Raw genomic sequence first — 19040 nt, forward strand, 5'->3', positions numbered from 1 at the left:
TTCCTATTTTGGTGGGGAAATAAAAAGAAAAATTTGAATTGTTAAGTGAAATTTTTTTCACATATAAAATATATTTCTCATGCAATTAAACATCTATTTTTTCTAAAAAAAAATTCCATTTTACATAAAAAATTTACATACCCCTTGCAACCAAACAAAGCCACGGAGAAGGGTTACCGGATGGGCCGGAATTAGCCCGGTCAAGTTTCAGCCATATTTACGTTTCACTTGGAGAGCAGCAAGTCCCAAGCTGACACGACTCAACGAGGCCCAGATCGGCGAAGCTCGCAGGCTCTCGGTTCGAATTGGTCGACAGTCGACACTTGACAATTCCATTCGTGACGGCTGAGGGGGGTCTCGCGGTCTCTACTCCCCTTCTCCTCTGTAAACCCTAGAGCTTCGTTAATCGTGAGATTGTACCAGTTTTTTTCAGGTAAAACTCGTTGTAATCCTTAAAATTTTTATTGTTTTCAGTGCTAAACCATTCAGTGTTATCTGATTTATGTTTGAATCTGGTGTTTGCAGTCACTAGCAGACCGTGAAAATCTTTAATGGCAGTCTTTTTTGGTTAAACGAAGCTTAATCTCAGTGGGAGGAAGCGTTCTCGCAGTTTGATCTCGTGGTTAGCTCTTATTTTCCATTTACTTACTGTTTTGTTGGTTAATTCGACTCAACTTCGTGTTTTGGTGTTTGAGATTCTTCCCGTTCATCTCTCTCTGTTTTTCCATGGCTTTCTCTCTTTCTGGTTATAGGGTTTTACTGATGATGACGAGGGAAATGTTCTTTAAGTAATGCTTGTAGGGTTAAATTCCAAAATGGACTCTGAAGGAGTGCAAACTAGTTCTCAAAAGAATGGAGGAGCAGAAGGTAGTCTTTATAAACAAAGTGGGCAGGTTCGATGCCAAAGCAGTGGTGGCTTGAATGGAAGTCGTAGAAGCCCGGATAACGAGGGAATCAGTGCCGATCCTTGTTTGAACGAAAATTGTATGGAACAAGAAGAATGTGAAATACAGTTGAGAGATACAGACAGTAATGGAAGTAGGCGTGATCATGCATCTGTAAGCAAAACTATCGCATGCCCCACTGAACTAATCGTAAATTTGAACCAAAACAATGGATTTGTTTTCCCCTTCTTAACTATTGCTGCTAAAAGCAGTGCTGGATTTCTTGATAAGCGCCAAAATATGACTACTGGAATGGAGTTTCAACTTTAAATGCAGAAAAAGCCAAGGCGTCAGAAGGACTTGACATTTCAGGATATGTACAGCCAGCAAGACGGCTATTTTGATGATGATGAGGACGATGATGATAGTGACTGGGAGCCATTGCAAAAGCATGTAGCGAGCAAAAAGTGGTTTTGCACAAACTGTACAATGGTGAACCTTGATGATGATGATCTCCACTGTGATGTATGGTTTTGTACCAAACCTCCTGATGAATGTAAACTTTGTGTTTTCTCAATTTTTCTGTGGACGAGTGGTGCATTTTAAATGTCTGTGTTCTCTTTAAAATCGAAATGCTATGATACCAACTTGGCAATGCTTTATGTTAAATAGATAGTAGTTGGGGCGTTACAATGACCTCTGTGAGCTTCTGTCCCTGCAGATCTGTGGAGAATATAAAGAGTCTGAAATCCTTAGGCATGGTTGTTTGGCATCTCGTCTTGCGCCAGTAGTTTTGCATTCTCGGGTCGAAACGGAAGCAATAGACAGGTTAAAAGGTGCATACATATTGGTGACTATTAGATTTAATTGATATCTCTATCCTTGGTGCAGCTTTCTTATAAAAATCGTTAGTATTTGTTCAGGCAATCCGTTGCAGTACTATATGGATGTAATCTTACATTAAGTTATTTGAAAGGTTGTGCTGAGGGCTGATTGCCACATGTGATGCTATGACGTAGTGTCAAAGCAGTTGTAAATCAGTCCATGTAATGGAAACAGAAGAATGGTTGCTTATAATAGTACTCTGACTAGGCTAACTTCTTAGACGGACTTCAAAATTTGAAGAAAGAAAAAAAGTCCAGGTTCGTAATGAACACAAAAAATCCTCGAAGAAATGAAAATCATCAGTATTTTTTCAGTCAATCCCTTGCACAATGTTTCTTCTCTCCTTTTATCTAGTCACTAATGTGAACTTTAGCTTGTAATGCTTGGGTACATGTATGGTTGTCCAATTGGTTGGTCCAGTCGGTTTTAGTCAGGCTCTAATGGTCTTGGACCTTTGAGGGCTACGAGTTACAACCAAAACTAACTGATTACATAAATCACTTCTTGAAATGGAATCAAAACTCAAGAAACCAGGATACAAAGAGAGAGCTCAGCCAAGGCTCTTATATAATATGTGACAATTGTTAACATTGATGACTGATGAGTTACATTAACATACATTGAAAATTTGAACATAAGTGCAAGCATCATTTATTAACAGAAAAGTAAAAACATAAACAAAATAAAAAAATAGAAATATTTATTTCCCTCCATGAATCCATAGATCAGTGATATGCATCATTTTATTTCCCTCCATGAATTTATAGATCAGTGATATGCATCATGTGTAAAAAAAACCAATGTAAACCAACAAGTATTGATCATGTTTTCATGAAAAAATGGCTTGAGACTTTATTTTTTTAATCTAAAATGATATTTGAGAAGAAAAGTAACTTCAAATGTGGATGAGGAGGTAATATTCTCTACTCTTTAAGCTTCGACGAGTGTAGGAATGAGATGCTCAAGCAAAAGTACCAAAATTCTTACTCCTTATTCAAAAAAGTAGAAAAAGAAGCGAGATCTTGCCGAGATTTGTCGTTTTACACCTTGCCTGTGATCTCGTCTCGCTAAATTGCTGAGATCTCATTGAGATCATGAACCATGGGTCCATGGTGTAACGCCTCAAACCCGAGTAACAAGTATGGTGCTGCCCTCACGGGCTGTGATCTAAAATGATCACAAAATCTTTCACCAATAACTCATAGGCTTTGTTACCACTGCTACAGTAGAATTTATTATTGTATTTATCTCTATTATTTATGATTTAAAATTCAATGTTTCAATTAAATGAATCTTTTGATTGAAAACTTCAACAAAATACATACATATCCAACATAGTCATAAACAGTAAATAACACCTGTATAACTGGCTCTTCCTCTGAGACAAGTCACACCTCTAGTGATTTGTGAGAAATAAATAATGAAATGAGCTACACAATGACTTTGCTCTCACCTTCTCGTTTCTTGGCATAGCCTTTATTTTCTCAAATATTTTTATACACATTCTTAAATACAGTCATAAGCCATCGCTTTAAACTTTAAAATTATGGATTCTTCCTTTTAGTCATTGGGCCATACTGCCAACTATAATCATAAATGTGAGATATCTCGTGTATCAAATAGTCACAATCCAACCTCATAACCACGGGCTAGGTGGCACGCATGACAAAACCACTGGCTAGGTGGCACATCATATCTCATCCCATCCCATCCCATCCCATCCCATCCCAGATGGGTCATTCCGTTGGCTAGATGGAGCAGCCCGCGGTTAAGTGAGGAACATAAACATATACATATGCCTCATCCAACACTTCACCCCCTGTTGGAAAGGGTTGCTGTCATGTTACACAGTCATCCATTCTTTCATTTGTTTTCATCTATTCCCTTGAACATTTCCATGCACCATCCTCAATTACAAACATAAATCTTCTTTTCTTAACTTTTCATTGATATAATCTATGCATAAAATCACATAAATAAACATGTGCATCAATACATAGGTGAATTATGTCAAGTTTCACTTACATTTCAATCAATTAACTCAGAAATTACAGCTGATGCTCCACTCACCGGATGGTACTGCTACCTATACAAGCAAACAATACTTCTCTTAGGCTATGTTTGGTAGCCAAGAGAAGAAAAGAAAAGAAAAAAGTACAAAAACTTGTACTTTTTTCTTGGTTTAGGAAATTCTTTTGCACTTGGTATGTCTTCACCCAAGAGAAGATTCAACTTTTGAAATTCAAAATTCCTCTTGGGAATTGTGAAGTTTTCTTTTGCTAAAAAAAAAAAAAAATCTTGCAAAAAACACAAGAAAACATGAGAAAATATGAAAACATAATAAGACAAAAAATGAATGATTACACAATGATTTCCTATGTGTCTATCTCTCTCCTAAAATTCAAAATTTTTTGAATTTTTTTTTTCTTTTCTTTTCTTCTCTTGGTTACCAAACATACATACTCTTTTTATTTTCTCACAATTTCATTTTATTTCTTTTCTTTTCTAGATTCTTTTTTATTTTATTTTATTTTCTTTTCTTCTCTTGGCTACCAAACATAGCCTTAGGGTTTCAATTCATTTAGAGGGTCCAACTAAAATTTCTCCTTTTTATTTTTCTCTCAATGACAATTTCCTATCTCTCATGGTCTTTCATCTCTCTCTCTGTCTCCTTTTTTTTTTTTTGGACAGTACACACACACACCTCTCCTCCTCTCTCCTTGTTTCTCATGGTTTCCCTTTCCCATCTCCTTCTCCCTATTTTATCTCCGTAAGACAATAACTTAATTTCCTATTTTATCTCCAACTTTCACTCCCTTTTAGACTTTTCTCCCTCTCACGATTTAACCACTTTGAGGGAGCCCTCTTATTCGATTGGGCTCCCCTAAATAATTTCTTCTTCTTTCTTTAAACCATGCAACACTTCCTTCCCTTGTTTTTCTCACTTCATTTTCTTTCTGTTTATTTTTCCTATTTATTCTCCACAACCTTTCCTTTATTTTCTAATATCCATCCTTTCCTTTGACTCAGGATTTAGGCAGTTCCCAATTTTCTAACTCCCTCTCTTTCTCTCTCTCTTGATTCTATTTCTACATAAACAAGGGAACGAAACTAAATATAGAAAACTTTATCTGCCGAACGCTCTCTCCTCCTCTTCCTTCATTCTCTCCTTCTCTTTCCTCTCATTCTTTCTTCATTTTCTCTCTCCTTATGCAAAAAATCACGTTTTTTTTTTTTTTATATAAACTCCAGCCACCTCCTCCTTGACATGACTCTCTACCGCTATCCCTTTAAACTAATTGCCTCCCTTTTAATTGTTGATAACCATCAATATATTAATTAATATATAATAATCATTTAATATTGTTATTTATGCATATCTATAACACGTACAGGGATGGGGTATTACATATGGACCTCAAACCGAGACAAATATTAACACTCCCCCTCAGGCTGGACTCCGGAGTATATATATCTCCCATACCTAGCTTGGAACGATCACCAACAAAGGCAGTTGAAACAAGTAAACAACGCCTTTGTAAACATATCACCAAGTTGATTGCTGGAGTGAGTGGAAATAAGCTTCTTCAGGACTGCACATTCACCAAATGACAATCAATCTCAATTGCTATGTTAGTTTTATTAAAAACTGGATTGCTAGCAATATAGATTGCAGCTTGATTATCACAATACATTTTCATTGGTTGAGGAACTGATCAACTGAGAGCCCCAACTCTTGTAGGTGCCTTCTTGCCTTGATAACTATGCCTACAAGACACAATCCCATGGTAACTTGTACTTAGCCATACAAGACATGATTCCATGATATGGAGGTCCATGAACCTCCAACCGAGACGAGCACTCTAACAGTCCTCAAAGCCAAGACCGAGACCCATTAATAATCAGTCGGTCAGGTATTGGTCTCGAATCGGTTTTGGTTAAATTGGGCTTAATTGGTCTGTTAAGTAATGTAGGCTAGGATAAATAGAGAATAACCAAGCCATAACTGCAGGATTCGTATTTCAGAAGAACAACAAATATCACCCAACGTAGGACAGAAATTCCACAAATCAGAATTTAATGAAGGAATAATTTTCTGAAATCAGAATTTGAACCCCAAAGCTGTCCTCTACAGATCCAGATTAGAAACCAGGATATGGGAGTAATTCAAGCACAGAAATAAGTCCTTAACAGAGCCTAACCAGAATAACATTCACAGGAACAGAAAGGGACAGAATCACCCAATCGGTTCTGGTCTCTTTTCTATAAACCTCTACGGTCCAAAAATTCAGAGATTTTAAATATCTCGATGAAGGCTGATCAGAACAGCCCCATGTCAGGGTTGAGTGTCCCCTTGGTAGAAAGGAAGACTTGACCAGAAAATCAGCCACAACCAATGCCTGTAAGGGCTACAGGGAGCAGGGGTCGATTGTACAGCTTAAGGAATTTCTGGGCAGAGTTTGATTTGTAAGTACCTGATTTGCAGAGCAATAAAAGAACCCTTGTAAATAATCTTGAGAAGAAAGAAAACACTTGGAGAAGAAAGAAGATCCTCCTAGGCGTCCCACCGCAAGGAGTCGTCGGATCACACACTAACCCTTCACTGTGATCAAACACACAGCAGGCACTCACAGAGGAGACGCAGCAGCACCAACATAGCTTTTAAGTCTTAAAATTGTGGGGCTTTATGGGAGCCCTCTTTATTTATAACTTTGATGGGATGGCTACAAATTAGAAACTTACATATTTGCTAAAAACTGTAATAGGAAATTTGTAAAATAGCAAGTCTTCTAGTTACTAAAACTGAATATAGAAACTAGGAAAATTAGAAGCTAAATTAACAGCTACTGAAAATAGAAACTACTGAATACTGAAATAGAAACTAGATCCCATCAAAGCAAGCAAAAATCCCTAGCTGTCCTTGCCCTGGCCGACTCCCCTTTTCTTCCTCCTTGCATGTCTTTAGTGCTGCATCATTAAGCCATTTTGGCAAAGGTTTATTTGATAGATTAATTAATCAGTCAGGTTTGTATATTCGGTCCTAATCAGTTGGTCTGTTGGGTTAATCAGGTCAGACCGAGACCGACTGATTAATAAAGAAACTACATATCCTATAACCTAAAATTCTACCTATTAATAAACAGTCGAACGGTTTTGGTCGGTCTTATCTATTCTCGGCATGAATTGACGCCTTAGGCTCTCTTTGGCATAGTTTATGTTTATGTTTATTAGATATTTATCAATAATCAATTTTATTAATAGATTATGGGTAATAAACAATAATCGTTTGGTTTCTATTAGACATAATAGATTATATAAAGAAAAATAGGTTTGGTATGCCTAGTGTAGAATATATTATGTAATATTGAGTATTTTAATTAGATTATACTGTATGTTCATTTTTCTAACAAGGACTGTACGAACTGGTGATAGAAGTGACTCTCTCTCTCTCTCTCTCCCTCCCTCTCTCTCTCTCTAATTTCCTGAGGAAGTAACCATGCTGAAACAGTAACCAAAACACTGGGGTGCTATTTAGGTCCAAATTGGGTTTCTTGTCTTTACTGCTTAGAATGATTATCTTCAGTTTTCACCATTCACTTTTGTCCTGGATTATTTCACCCACACCACCAGCATTGGATTCAAATCATCTCTCTTATAATAAGCAATCCTGCTTCTCTAGAAAAAATAAAGAAAAATGGTGGACCCAAGAATTTTGCGCAGAATCAAATAGATGATGAACCCACAAGAACCAATCATTTATATAGAGAGCAGTAATAATCGGCAGATACCCATAACCAAATCATACAAGGATACCACAATCATGTAATAGAGAACCCACAGAAGAAAACAGAGAAATTCAGATGCATTAACCACAGAAACCGGGTGTTACACATAAAACCCAACATTTTTTAGGTTCAAGCTGCTAATGATAATCTAATAATACCTAAATTCACTGAACCAACTAGATAATTTAATCAATAAACACCCACAAACAGAAAGAGATTATATGCATGCCCAAGTACAAGACTTGGAAAAAGAACAGTTGAGAGATTAGGAGCCTCGTTAAAGAAAATTACAGAGAGATTGAGAACCCAGAGTATCTAACTTACATTGATGAAAGAATGTAAAATTGAGACTTCTGTGCCTAGCAATCAACGCCCGAATAGTCCCAAAAATGTCCTCCTTGAAAGGAGGGAGGGAGGGAGATGGATAGGGACGGTATGTGAGAGGGAGAGGGATAGGGGGAGAGAGATTACTTGCGTTGGTAGAACTCTATCTCATGTGGATGAACAGAGTTGCATTGAAGAGAGAATGTTAAGGGATTTTATAAAATCATGTAAAATTTCCTATTGACCCTTAGTTTTGAGCTGTTGCAACATGTGCTCATTAAAAGTTTACTGCATAGACAAAAAATTGCTTTATCCCAATAAATCATAAACACCTCCTACTTGTTTATGATTTTATTGATATATTGATTTATTTTAATGAGAAATAAGGGTCATAACGCCTCTATTTATGTTTATTTGACAAATAAACATAAATTTAAACTATACCAAAGAGAGCCTTAGGTCCATGTGTTTATGGGAGGGGGGAAAAAAACCCTTAGATCTAAGGCCAAGTATGCTCTAAGTTGCTAATAAAGCACCTAGATGCTCTTTTGACCAACCGATGACTATCTTAACTCTTCCGTCCTGCCCCTCCATCTCAAAAGAAAATTTGTTTTATAAATGAAAGCCTAAAAGGTAAAGATCCTATAAATGACATAAATTAATTTTTAAAATAACCTATCTCATCACTGACTTTATAGCTAGCTTTCTGATGGTGTTTTGATGTTGGGACATTTTACTTTTGGTGGGTGAACACCAAACACTTAAAAAGGATTTATCCAAAATAGAGAAAGAAGATGAGTGCAAGAAAGAAAGAATAAAAGGAGGAGGAGAATGAGAAGAAAGTTAAGGAAAATGATATGATATCAGCGCCATCCTGTTTCTGGTTGTTATGGTTCAATCACAATGCAATAAGATCTTTTGCTGAAAGAGGTCCTAATCTATTCTGCATATTTATGAAATTGCCACAGATTGCATTATCTTGATTTTTATTCACTTTGGTGGTCCCATAGTGATCTAATTAGGGTGTTTTAAAACTGGAGGTTGCATTAACTTGCTTAACCCCTTGGCATCTGAGTGGATGCTCAACTTGCTGGAGTTGACTTCAACCTCACTAAGTTCTCAAATTGATAGCTTCTAATATCTTAAGGATGAGGACCACTGCACACACCTCTAACTTTAGAAGAATTGCGAATACCAGAGTGCCATGATAACTAATTGACAAGCCTTTCTGATCCATCACAAAATATGAGGAGCTTTAGAAATTGGTTATCAAAGCTTAACTTGGTAGGTACTTTTTATGTTTGTTAACAGTGAATTTTTGGTGAAAGATGTAAAATAAAGAAAAGAAAGAATGTAGCATAGTGGTTGGAGCATAATGAAATTAGAAACATAGAAGTTGGAACGCAGGTACTCTTTTGCACTCATAAATTACCTCAGGAAGCAGTGAAAGAGACTAAAATTACATCCACCAACAACGAAACCTTCAACTTTCTTGAATATAATTGAGAAACACTGCAAATCAGTGGATTCTAGTGACAACTTCATGATGTTGGATTGCTGGGCCTTGAAACCCTCATATGAAACTGAACACCTCCATGCCTTCGGCTGGCCATCCTGCTGATTCAATACCATTGAAAAACAAAATAGATTTTACCAAATGGAGCAGTAGAAAAAAACAGGATTAAATTCATATTTAGGACATTGGAGTCATGTCAAGGATAAAAGTTATAAGTTTGATTTTCTGATCAAAAGAATTGTACTTAAAATTTAGCTTTCCTACTCCATCCTTATCCCAGAAATACAATGTTTATTTCGACTTTCAATTTTTCAGTTTATCCATTAATGGTCTTGATATTTGGAGGGTGGGGTAAGGTAATGCAGGAGCTTCCCGATCAGAGTTACTGCGCTTGGTCATATCTTCAGTTATCCTTGTAGTGGTGTAGAATGGTAGTTATTGTGGTGCTAGTGTGAGCCTAGGTGATGGCCGTCTTCCATGATGGCTCGGTTACCATGGTAAGTCTCATATCTTAGGTATATTTGCCATATACCAAGTATATACCCTTATTCCAGAGATTTTGCTTTAGTCCATGTGTTTTTCCTTGAGATTTTGGGTTGGGCGTCTTGATAAACAAGGCGGCAACTGGTTGAAGGTGTCCTGACTTGTCACGATGCCTTGAAAAGTTGAAAACTACTGCTGGAATATAAGGCCTATTGTCTATGGTAGTTAACATCCACGTTTTGGGAGTAGGTGATTTATTCTTTGGGTTTGAGTCATAGGATTTAAGCAGCATTTGTTGAGAAAGAGCCCTAGTCTAATCGTTTAGGTGTCTAGGGTCATCAGGAGACTCATCTCTCTTTATCTGTTTCGTTCAGCATTATATTGGTACATAAAAGGAAAACATGGTTAAGCTCATTAACGGTGATTAAGCATTGTAATGAGCCTATTTGGTGGGATTGAATAAAAATGAAATATCATGGGGGACTTTCCAGTCAAATCATTTTGTTTTCCCATGGTCATGGCCAGGTTGATTAGCTTTCTTTCTTTTTGCTGCTATATTAATTGCTTCTTCTTCCATAATACTCAGGTATGAAATTTTGATCAGCTTTCAATTCAAGATTTTGATTTGGTTCATGCTGCTCAAGATTTTTCTTTTTATTAATTAGGAAATTCATCTATGCTCAGTGCTATCTGCCAATGAATCTTCTGTGTTGGTTCTGATTCTTACATTTTGGATTCTTATAATGAGAATAATGTGAATCATTCTTGTTCATTATGTTTTTTTTATGAGTTAATGTGTTATTATTGTGGAATTCTGGGACATTGCTCCTGTATATTCAATACAATCATTCCTGTTCCTATGACTAATTATTTAATTGTGACGTCTTGTTTAAAAATTTGTGGATAGACTCGGTGACGCGAAAATCAGACCAGGACAATTGCACTGTAGTTGGTTTTGATGAAAGAATGCTGCTTCACTCAGAAGTATGTAGCTGCATCTCTCTGTTTTACCTTATGAATAAATAAATGCTTTGATTATCACCACACTCTTGCTTGGTCTGTGTAAGATTTTTTTTTGCTTTTGTTTTTTGGGGGGGGGGATTATTTAAGATTTTATATTTATCGCGGCAGTTCTTAAACCTACACACTTATTGTTGGTTGGGTTTTGTTCCTGATTGTATATCTTAATGACATTTCCTTACCTTCTCCATTATTAAGTGCTAGTTATTTCTAATGGTCATTCTGTGGTTAAACAGGTTGAAAAGAAGTCCCATCCGCACCCCGAAAGACCAGATCGCCTTCGTGCTATTGCTGCTAGCCTTGCCACTGCTGGTTGTTCCGTGTACTTTTTTTGCTAGTTTAAACATTTATTTAAAAAAAAAAAAAAATCTTACCTGGATTGGGCATTTTGCCCTTGGTGACATTTATATAGTATTTGGAGTTACTGTTTTCCTTCCAAAAATAGTTTATTGGGAATTTGCATTTCTTTGTTTTTTGAGTCTAGGTATATTTCCTGGAAGGTGCATTCCGATTCCTGCTAGAGAAATTTCCCGAGAGGAGCTGCAGCCGGTTAGTTACCTGCTCTTTTATGAATGCAAAATAGGAGGTCGAGTCCTGTATGTCACATGCCAATCTTGGGTACAAGAACATAAATGGTTTTAGATATTTTCTTTTCTTTCCTTTCCCCTCTGTGTGAGTTGGGAGGCCATATATGAAAAAATTAATTCAATAAGTGACCTTAGAAAGAAAAAACTGTCCCTCTATGCTTTATGAGTTCATGATCTTGGAATCATGTACAAAGGCAAACAATCTACCTGAAACCATTAGTACCCTGCAAAGAAATTTAACGATGACTCTAGAGAGGCCTTGAGTATGAAATTTTGTGCCATGTATGAGAATCAGTCATCTGGTTCTCCATAAACATGTGGTCACAGTTTATGAAAATCTTAGAAGATTCTGTGATCTCATTTATGTTTCTACTCAGTGTTGACCCCAAATAATTCCAACGGGCGTACTTGGTTTCTTTCACGCTGTACGCTCTAATATATGCTATTGGATCCGTCTTATTTTGGCCTGTAATTCTTCAGGGCTCTAATTTCCCCTTGAGAAACTCAGCCAACTTCCCCGGCATCAACCATGCTACTCTTAATTGAAGGGGTTAATGTGGTTGTGTCTAAGTATGGGGTGGGTCCAGGTGGGTAGGATAGTAGATAAACTTGATTTCCTCATGGAGTTGGGGTTTTGGAAGAATATTCTCTCGGATGGGTGCTGCATTGAAGGGGTTAGTTTCTAGTTGGTTATTGAAGTTGTAATTGATATCAAAGCTCAGACAACTAGCAGGGAGAAGAAGAGAAGAACCGACAAGATGAAGAAGAAGAGAACAATGAGAGGGAGAAGAGCTAGAACATGATAAAGTTGAATGGCTCTATCGTGAACTGCTATATCATCTTTTTATAATAATAGTTTCTGACTTCTAATAGGAAGTCCACTAAGAGCATAGACTAATTACAACGAAAGAAAACAACGACCTAAGTCTAGTAAGTCTAATTGGAAAGAGAAATTAAAACTAACAATAAATATAGCTAAGCTATTAGACATGATCCCACGGTACATAGTTCCATGGATGTTCCATGGAACAAAACCGCACGATACACACTTTCACAGTCCTCCTATAATAGGAGTATATATATCTCCCATACCTAGCTTGGAACAACCACTGAGAAATGCAGGTCGGAATAGTGCCTTTGTGAACATATCACCAAGTTGATTGTCAGAATTGACAAACAGAGTTGAAATCAGCTTTTTCATAAATGCATTTCTCACAAAATGACAATCGACCTCAATATGCTTAGTCCTCTTATGGAAGATTGGATTATTGGCACTATAAATCTCAATTTGATTGTCACAAAACATCTTCATAGGTTTAGCAATTGAGAACCCCAAATCTTGTATGAGAGATTTTAACCACATCATTTCTGCTCCAATTTGTGCCATAATTCTATACTCAGCCTCTACACTTGATCGAGCCACATTGGTTTGCTTTTTGCTCCTCCAAGTCACAAGATTGTCACCAACACATGTACAATATCCAGTAGTTGATTTGCGATTGTTGTCAGCATCAACCCAATTAGCATTAGAGTAATCCAGAATATCAATGTGATTATGATTGATAAACAAGACCTTTGCCAGGAGCTCCGTTAAGCTATCTTAGAATGCGGAGAGCAACATCATAGTGAGCCTATTTAGAATTCTCCATAAATTGACTAATAGCTCCAACTTCAAAGGAAATATCGGGGACGAGTAACAACTAAATATATAAGTTTGCCAACCAACCTCTGTATTGATGTTAATCCATAAAGTCTTTGTCATCACGTGTCCTAAGCTTTAGATTAGGATCCATAGGGTCATCAGTGTGTTTACATCCCAACATGCCAGTCTTAGACGGAAGACCAAGCACATACTTCCTCTGAGACAAATTGTATCTAAGCATCCCTAAGTCCATCTGAAAATGCCGATGTAGATATGCCTTGACATCTTCAATACCAAAAGAGTCTTTGCCAGAAATGATATTATCATCAATGTACACAACAAGGATGACGACCTTAGCCCCATGATGACGAGCAAATACAGAGTGACCAGAGAAGCACTGTTATCCATAACCACTAATAACTTTACTGAACTTATCAACTTATCAATCCATACACGAGGAGACTGTTTCAACCCATAAATCGCCTTGTGAAGATATACCTTGGACGCATTCTCTATTTGAGCAACATACTTAGGAAGTTGCTCCATATACACCTCAGGATCACCATAAAGAAAAGCATTCTTGATATGTAGCTGAAACATGAGCCAATCAAGATTAACATACAAGGAGATAAGAACATGAATAGAATTTAGACGTACCACCTGAGAGAAGGTTTCAAAATAGTCGACATCATTAGTTTGAGTAATATCCATCCTTTGGCAACCAAGTGAGCTTTCAACCACTCAACTGGACCATTTAGTAGCTACTTTACTGCGTACACCCAACGACACCTTACAAGTTCCTTTCCTGGTTGTAAGTAAGAGACCATGTCTGGCGATCCAACACGGCATCCATCTTGACATCTGTAGCATTTTCCCGACCAGGATGAGACAAGGCTTCCTGGCACTTAGTAGGCAGAGACACAGTAGAAAGAGACAAAGCAAAGTTGCGAAGTAAGGTGGAAGATGAGACAGTAACAAATTGAGAAACAAGATACAATATGTGACTGTTAAGTACAAGCGTGACTGCGTGAGTATCTTTACGAAGAGCAACAGGTAAGTCAGGAGAGCGAGGATCCCTAGGCAAAGGGTTTGATGAAGTAAAGAGCGGTAGCAAAGGATCAGTTGGGGCTGTGGAAGTCGACTTGGGATGACTCTCGTAAACCTGTAATTGCTTAGGTGGAGAACTAGGAGTGAGAGAATCGGTACGGGGAATAAGTGCAGTAATCAGTGGAGAAATAAGAACATCAACATCCATCTGATGATTCTCAGAAGAAAAGTATGGCATAGCTTATAAAAAAGTGATGCGTATCCGGGTTCCCAAAATGGGAATCGGATCACTTATGGGCACACACAAAGCGATCATAGTACACTAGGTCTAATTTACTTCTTATGTATGAAAACCATTCTTTAGTCTGAATGAAATGACCATAGTACATACATGTTATCTTTCCTATGTGGGTCATGCAAAAACATTTTGCCATCCTACATAAACATATAAATTTTCGCTGAAAAGTAAGACTGAAATATCTGAATGTAATGACCAATATTTGAAAATTCCTTGCTGGTCACTCTAGCGAAATTTATTAGGCCCACTTTTTCTTTCATCTTAATAAATTATTTTGGTAATCTCTTAGGTTGGCAATTGTTCGTTATGCTAGTCTTTTGTCTTTCTGTTCTTTCATATTTGATTTACTATTTCTAAGTGTGGCCTAATACTCATGCAGCTTCAAATGGAAAAAAGTTAAAAAAAGAGAGTAAGGAAACCATATGCCTAATAATGCAATGTGCTTGGCATTTAGGTATAAACAACACTCTTTTAGAACAGCAAGAATTTTTACCATGATTATTGCTACTATTGTCCATATAAATATAAAGGTATAGTCATAAGAGTTTGTGTGTGCATTCATGCTTGACTACTAGGGAAGGCTGCATTGTTTTTCATTTCAAACATGAAGTTTGGGACTGAATCCTAGTTAATTCCTTAGGCTTCAGACGACTGCAGTCTTTATTAGTCCTTTGTGGTTTTTGGTTTTGGAATCTTCAGGTCCATTCTTTGGAGCACATTGAAGCAGTTGATCTTACAAATCGCATGATTTCTAGGTATCATGAATTGGTTTTACCCTTTTCACTTGTTTCCATTTTTCCGAATGTCACCCCAGTTGGGTGCTGATCAGCCTAAATATTACTGTTGCATTTGACAGAGATCATTTATATCAAACTACAAATATGATTTTGTTATTAAGCTGTGTGCAATGGTTTCTTCATTGAGAAACAATTATATGCATTTTCAAAGATTCCCTGTTTTGAGTATAGATTCTAGTACCTAAATTTGGTTGCTTGCTGTGTACTAAATTATTTTCTTGACGGACAAGAATGGATGAAGTGCCATTTTTCTTTTGGAGTCCGTATGCTCTAAGATGTTTCTTTGGTATGCACTTGTAGATGAATTTTCAATCACACTGGCAGTAGATTGTTTTGATTAAAGCTAGCAATATGATATTTGGCTTTTCATTGGTCTGCCCATTAGGTTGATTTGCAATCTCATGATGATAAAATCAACAACTACTGCAATTACAAAACCCTAAATCCAATTAAGTAGTTTAGCATTACTGTATCTGCTGGATTAGGCCCAGATTTTTGAATTAACAAAGAAAGCAAATACTGAAAAAAATGACTAGTGAGTTGCATAATTTACGAAAATTATCTAGAATCAGTTTAGGGTATTTATACTTTGGGAAAAAGATCCCTGCCGGGCTGTGTGCAGCTTGCGCCCAGAGACAAGACTGCCGAAAAGCCCAGCCTCCCTGAAATGAAAAAATCCTGCATTCCCGCCCCTGCGCATGCTTTCACAAGCACTGGCCCATGCAGCCTGGCAACGATCTTCTGCCCTTAATACTTTATAGTAATTCAATATTTCTAAATGGACGAGGGTTTGTTCTAGCCATTTGGTTCTTTTGGACTCCAGAACCCTCCATTACAGTATGATCAAGTTTTCCTTGATTTGTAGATGTGGCCAACAGGTACAGTTATGAGCTTTAGGTCAACAAAGAGAAAAAACAGGGCATATGATGTAGACTAGAAGGGGAGAAAGGATGTAGATACATGGGGTGAATTTAATAGACTTACTCTGTATGAGAATATGAGACAGAAGTGAAGAGAAGAGAAGAGAAGAGAAGAGAAGTGAAGAGAACGGAGAACAATAATATACTTTCAGATATGAAATAATTGCAGAAATTTGAAGAAAAAACTGAGCATTGTAGGAAATATAGCAGAGAGATAAGGAGAAACGCAGTGGAAGGAAAGAAGTATCTTGTTACTTGAAGAATATAGTCAACTGAACCAGTGGCAACAGTGAAGTTAGCTGGTGAAGAATGAAATGGAACAGAGAATTATTGGGCTTACCGTGGGTCCTGCCCCATGATGTGAACACCACAGGTGATCCATGGACCCTGGTGGTGGGGGTGCCTAGGTGTCGCCTTGCTCACCTAGGCGTGCTCATACAGGCTACATGTAAAATATGAGATTTTAATATTTTATGGTGTAATTGGCAGGAGATTAGATGTAAATTAATGAATTTTGATATTTTGATTCCTTTTCTAACATGTTTATTTGCATGTGTACATAATTGTTGCACACTGCACTACATGGAATCATGTAATTAAAAAAAAAGAAAAAAGAAAGGCAAAACATAAAAAGACGTAAGGAGAAGAAATGAGGGCTGATCTCTTTTGCGATTCCTGCGGTCAACAGTTCCTCTGCTCGTCCGGTTAACAGCTCTTGTGATTCCATTGTGAATTTTGATGGCGACTTACTGTGAAGATGCGAGCTAGGTGACGACAACAATTAGTAGGTCCCTTCTCCTCTGCTGGGCGGTGGTGATGGCTGCTGCTGCTGCTGCTGCTGGCCTTTTCTTCTTCTCCGGCAGTGGTGCATGCCACTGCAATTCCATGTTAGATAGGAAAGAAAGAGATAACCAGAAAAGAAAAGAAAAATAAAAAGAAATATGGAAAAGGAGGAGAAATTGGAGGATAAAAAAAGCATGCCTTGAATATAGGGCGACAGTGTGCCTTAACCCTTGAAATCTGCCTTTTCACCTAGGTGTTGCCTTGACTACTATGGTGAACTTCACTGCTTAAGTGGTGAAGGAAGGTGTTGGGGGGGGGGGGGTTGGGAGGGAAGGAGTACAAAGGAAGAAGTTGTGAAACTGAAACATGTGACCCATTCCCAAGTTCCTCTTTTGTCTTGAAGAAGGGAAGAAAAGAAATGAAAGGGTGTGAGAGTTTTAGAGGTTTCTTTTGTGAAGAACTCAAGAAGAAGGGGAAAACCTAGGGTTTTCTTGAAGTTCAGTCCTAAGTGCCCAGGCAGAGTGATTCTTGGAGGTTTTTCTTTGGATTCCGTCATGTCATCTTCAAATTGTTTCGTGGTTAGATTTAAGGGTTCCTTGAAGCTTTAGAGTTAACATTGTTTATTGTTCATTGGATTGTATTACTTCAAGCTTTAGGCAAAAATCTTGAGAAAACATTGGTGTATTTCTCCTATTGTCATTAGTCATGGTTTAAAGTATCTCCGATACTGATACGATACCCTCCGATACGTATCTTAAATTTAGCTGACCGATTCGATACACACCGATACGATACATGGAATTTTTAAAATCCTTTCGATATCGATATATATCCTACGATACATACCGATATGCACCAATACACTATCGATACGTACTAATACTCTATGGAAAATATAAAATCGAGGTGAAATTTACATTTTGGTATATATCGGTAAGTATCGGTGAGTATTTGTATGTATCGTTCGGTACGTATCGATGAGTATCAGTACATATCGGTGAGTATCGGTATGTATTGATCAGTACGTGTTGGTGAGTATCGGTACATATCGGTATGTACCGATACGGTGCGCTATGGTCATATAATGGCCAAGATGGGTATTTTTTCAGAAAACACGATTTTTTGAGGGTTTTTCTTCCAAAGTTGCTGCCAGTCATATTTCTCTCTAACTAAAGTGGAAATCAAGGTTGGGAACAAGGATTTTACATTTATGGGACAACTGCAAACCTTGAATTCTTAGTACGATACCCTCAATTTAGTGCTTATGCATAATACATGTTATTAATAACTTTTTTTAACAAATTTTTTATGCAAAAGTGTTTAGAAAGGTGTTTCATATCCATTTATATGCGTATCTTTAGCGTATCTTAGTGTATCTCTGGTACGATACTATACCCTCTGATACGTATCTTAATTTTGGTCGACCGATACAGCGACCGATACTAATACTTTAATCCTTGTCCACTTCAGAGGATTTTCCACATAAATTTGATGCCTTGTGCTTAATCTCTGATGTGTTTGGTTAAAGGGAAAAGAAACACAGGTAAGTGTTGCAATCTGCAAGCTGCTAGCTACATCAGTTTTCTCCAATTGATGTGAAATTGGCGTTAAGTTGTATAATTCACAAGCTTGTCTGGTCTCAATGTTAAGGACTGTCAACAGATTGATCATGATTCTTGTCCAGTATTTGATCTACTTAGAGCAATTTTGAGTAATGTTTTCACAGGTCATTGTCTCCGTCAGTCCGTGGTCCTGAACATTGTTTGGGTCGTTGACTGGTAGACCTAGATAACCCCTTTCCATCTCTAGAGTATTTTTCCAACCAGGATGTGACAAGGTTTCTTGGTACGTAGTAGGCATGGACACAGTAGACAAAGACACAGCAAAGATAAGCAGTAAAGGTGGAAGGTGGGAAACTAAAACAAATTTGGAAATAGAATGGGCCAGATTATCCAATTTATCGTAATCGATTAGTTAACATGTTGGTTAACCGTATTCTGAAACATTTTTAATAAGGTTCTCATACCTTTAGGAAGAGCAATTGTCAAGTCAATGAAGGGAGGATCCC

General features: G+C 37.4%; 1 protein-coding gene across 7 annotated transcripts in view; it reads left to right on the forward strand.

Annotated features, from left to right (window-relative positions):
• The first annotated feature begins 265 nt into the window (after positions 1-265).
• The window catches only part of LOC122063739 (histone deacetylase 15), a 56252-nt gene continuing 37477 nt past the window's right edge, over positions 266-19040 (forward strand). For 3 of the 7 annotated variants that reach the window (XM_042627438.1, XM_042627441.1, XM_042627443.1), the window contains exons 1-9: positions 266-433; positions 526-622; positions 790-1058; positions 1221-1409; positions 1606-1720; positions 10786-10862; positions 11135-11210; positions 11383-11447; positions 15172-15227. In XM_042627438.1, the coding sequence (XP_042483372.1) occupies positions 792-1058; positions 1221-1409; positions 1606-1720; positions 10786-10862; positions 11135-11210; positions 11383-11447; positions 15172-15227 (845 nt within the window). In that variant the 5' untranslated portion in view covers positions 266-433; positions 526-622; positions 790-791. Of the gene's footprint in view, positions 434-523; positions 623-752; positions 1059-1156; positions 1410-1605; positions 1721-10785; positions 10863-11134; positions 11211-11382; positions 11448-15171; positions 15228-19040 lie in introns of those variants that run through there. The other 4 variants (XM_042627440.1, XM_042627442.1, XM_042627439.1 and 1 more) reach the window with 4 other exon arrangements.

The sequence above is a fragment of the Macadamia integrifolia genome, unplaced genomic scaffold, assembly GCF_013358625.1.
Source record: "Macadamia integrifolia cultivar HAES 741 unplaced genomic scaffold, SCU_Mint_v3 scaffold1439, whole genome shotgun sequence".
Taxonomy (NCBI): Eukaryota; Viridiplantae; Streptophyta; class Magnoliopsida; order Proteales; family Proteaceae; genus Macadamia; species Macadamia integrifolia.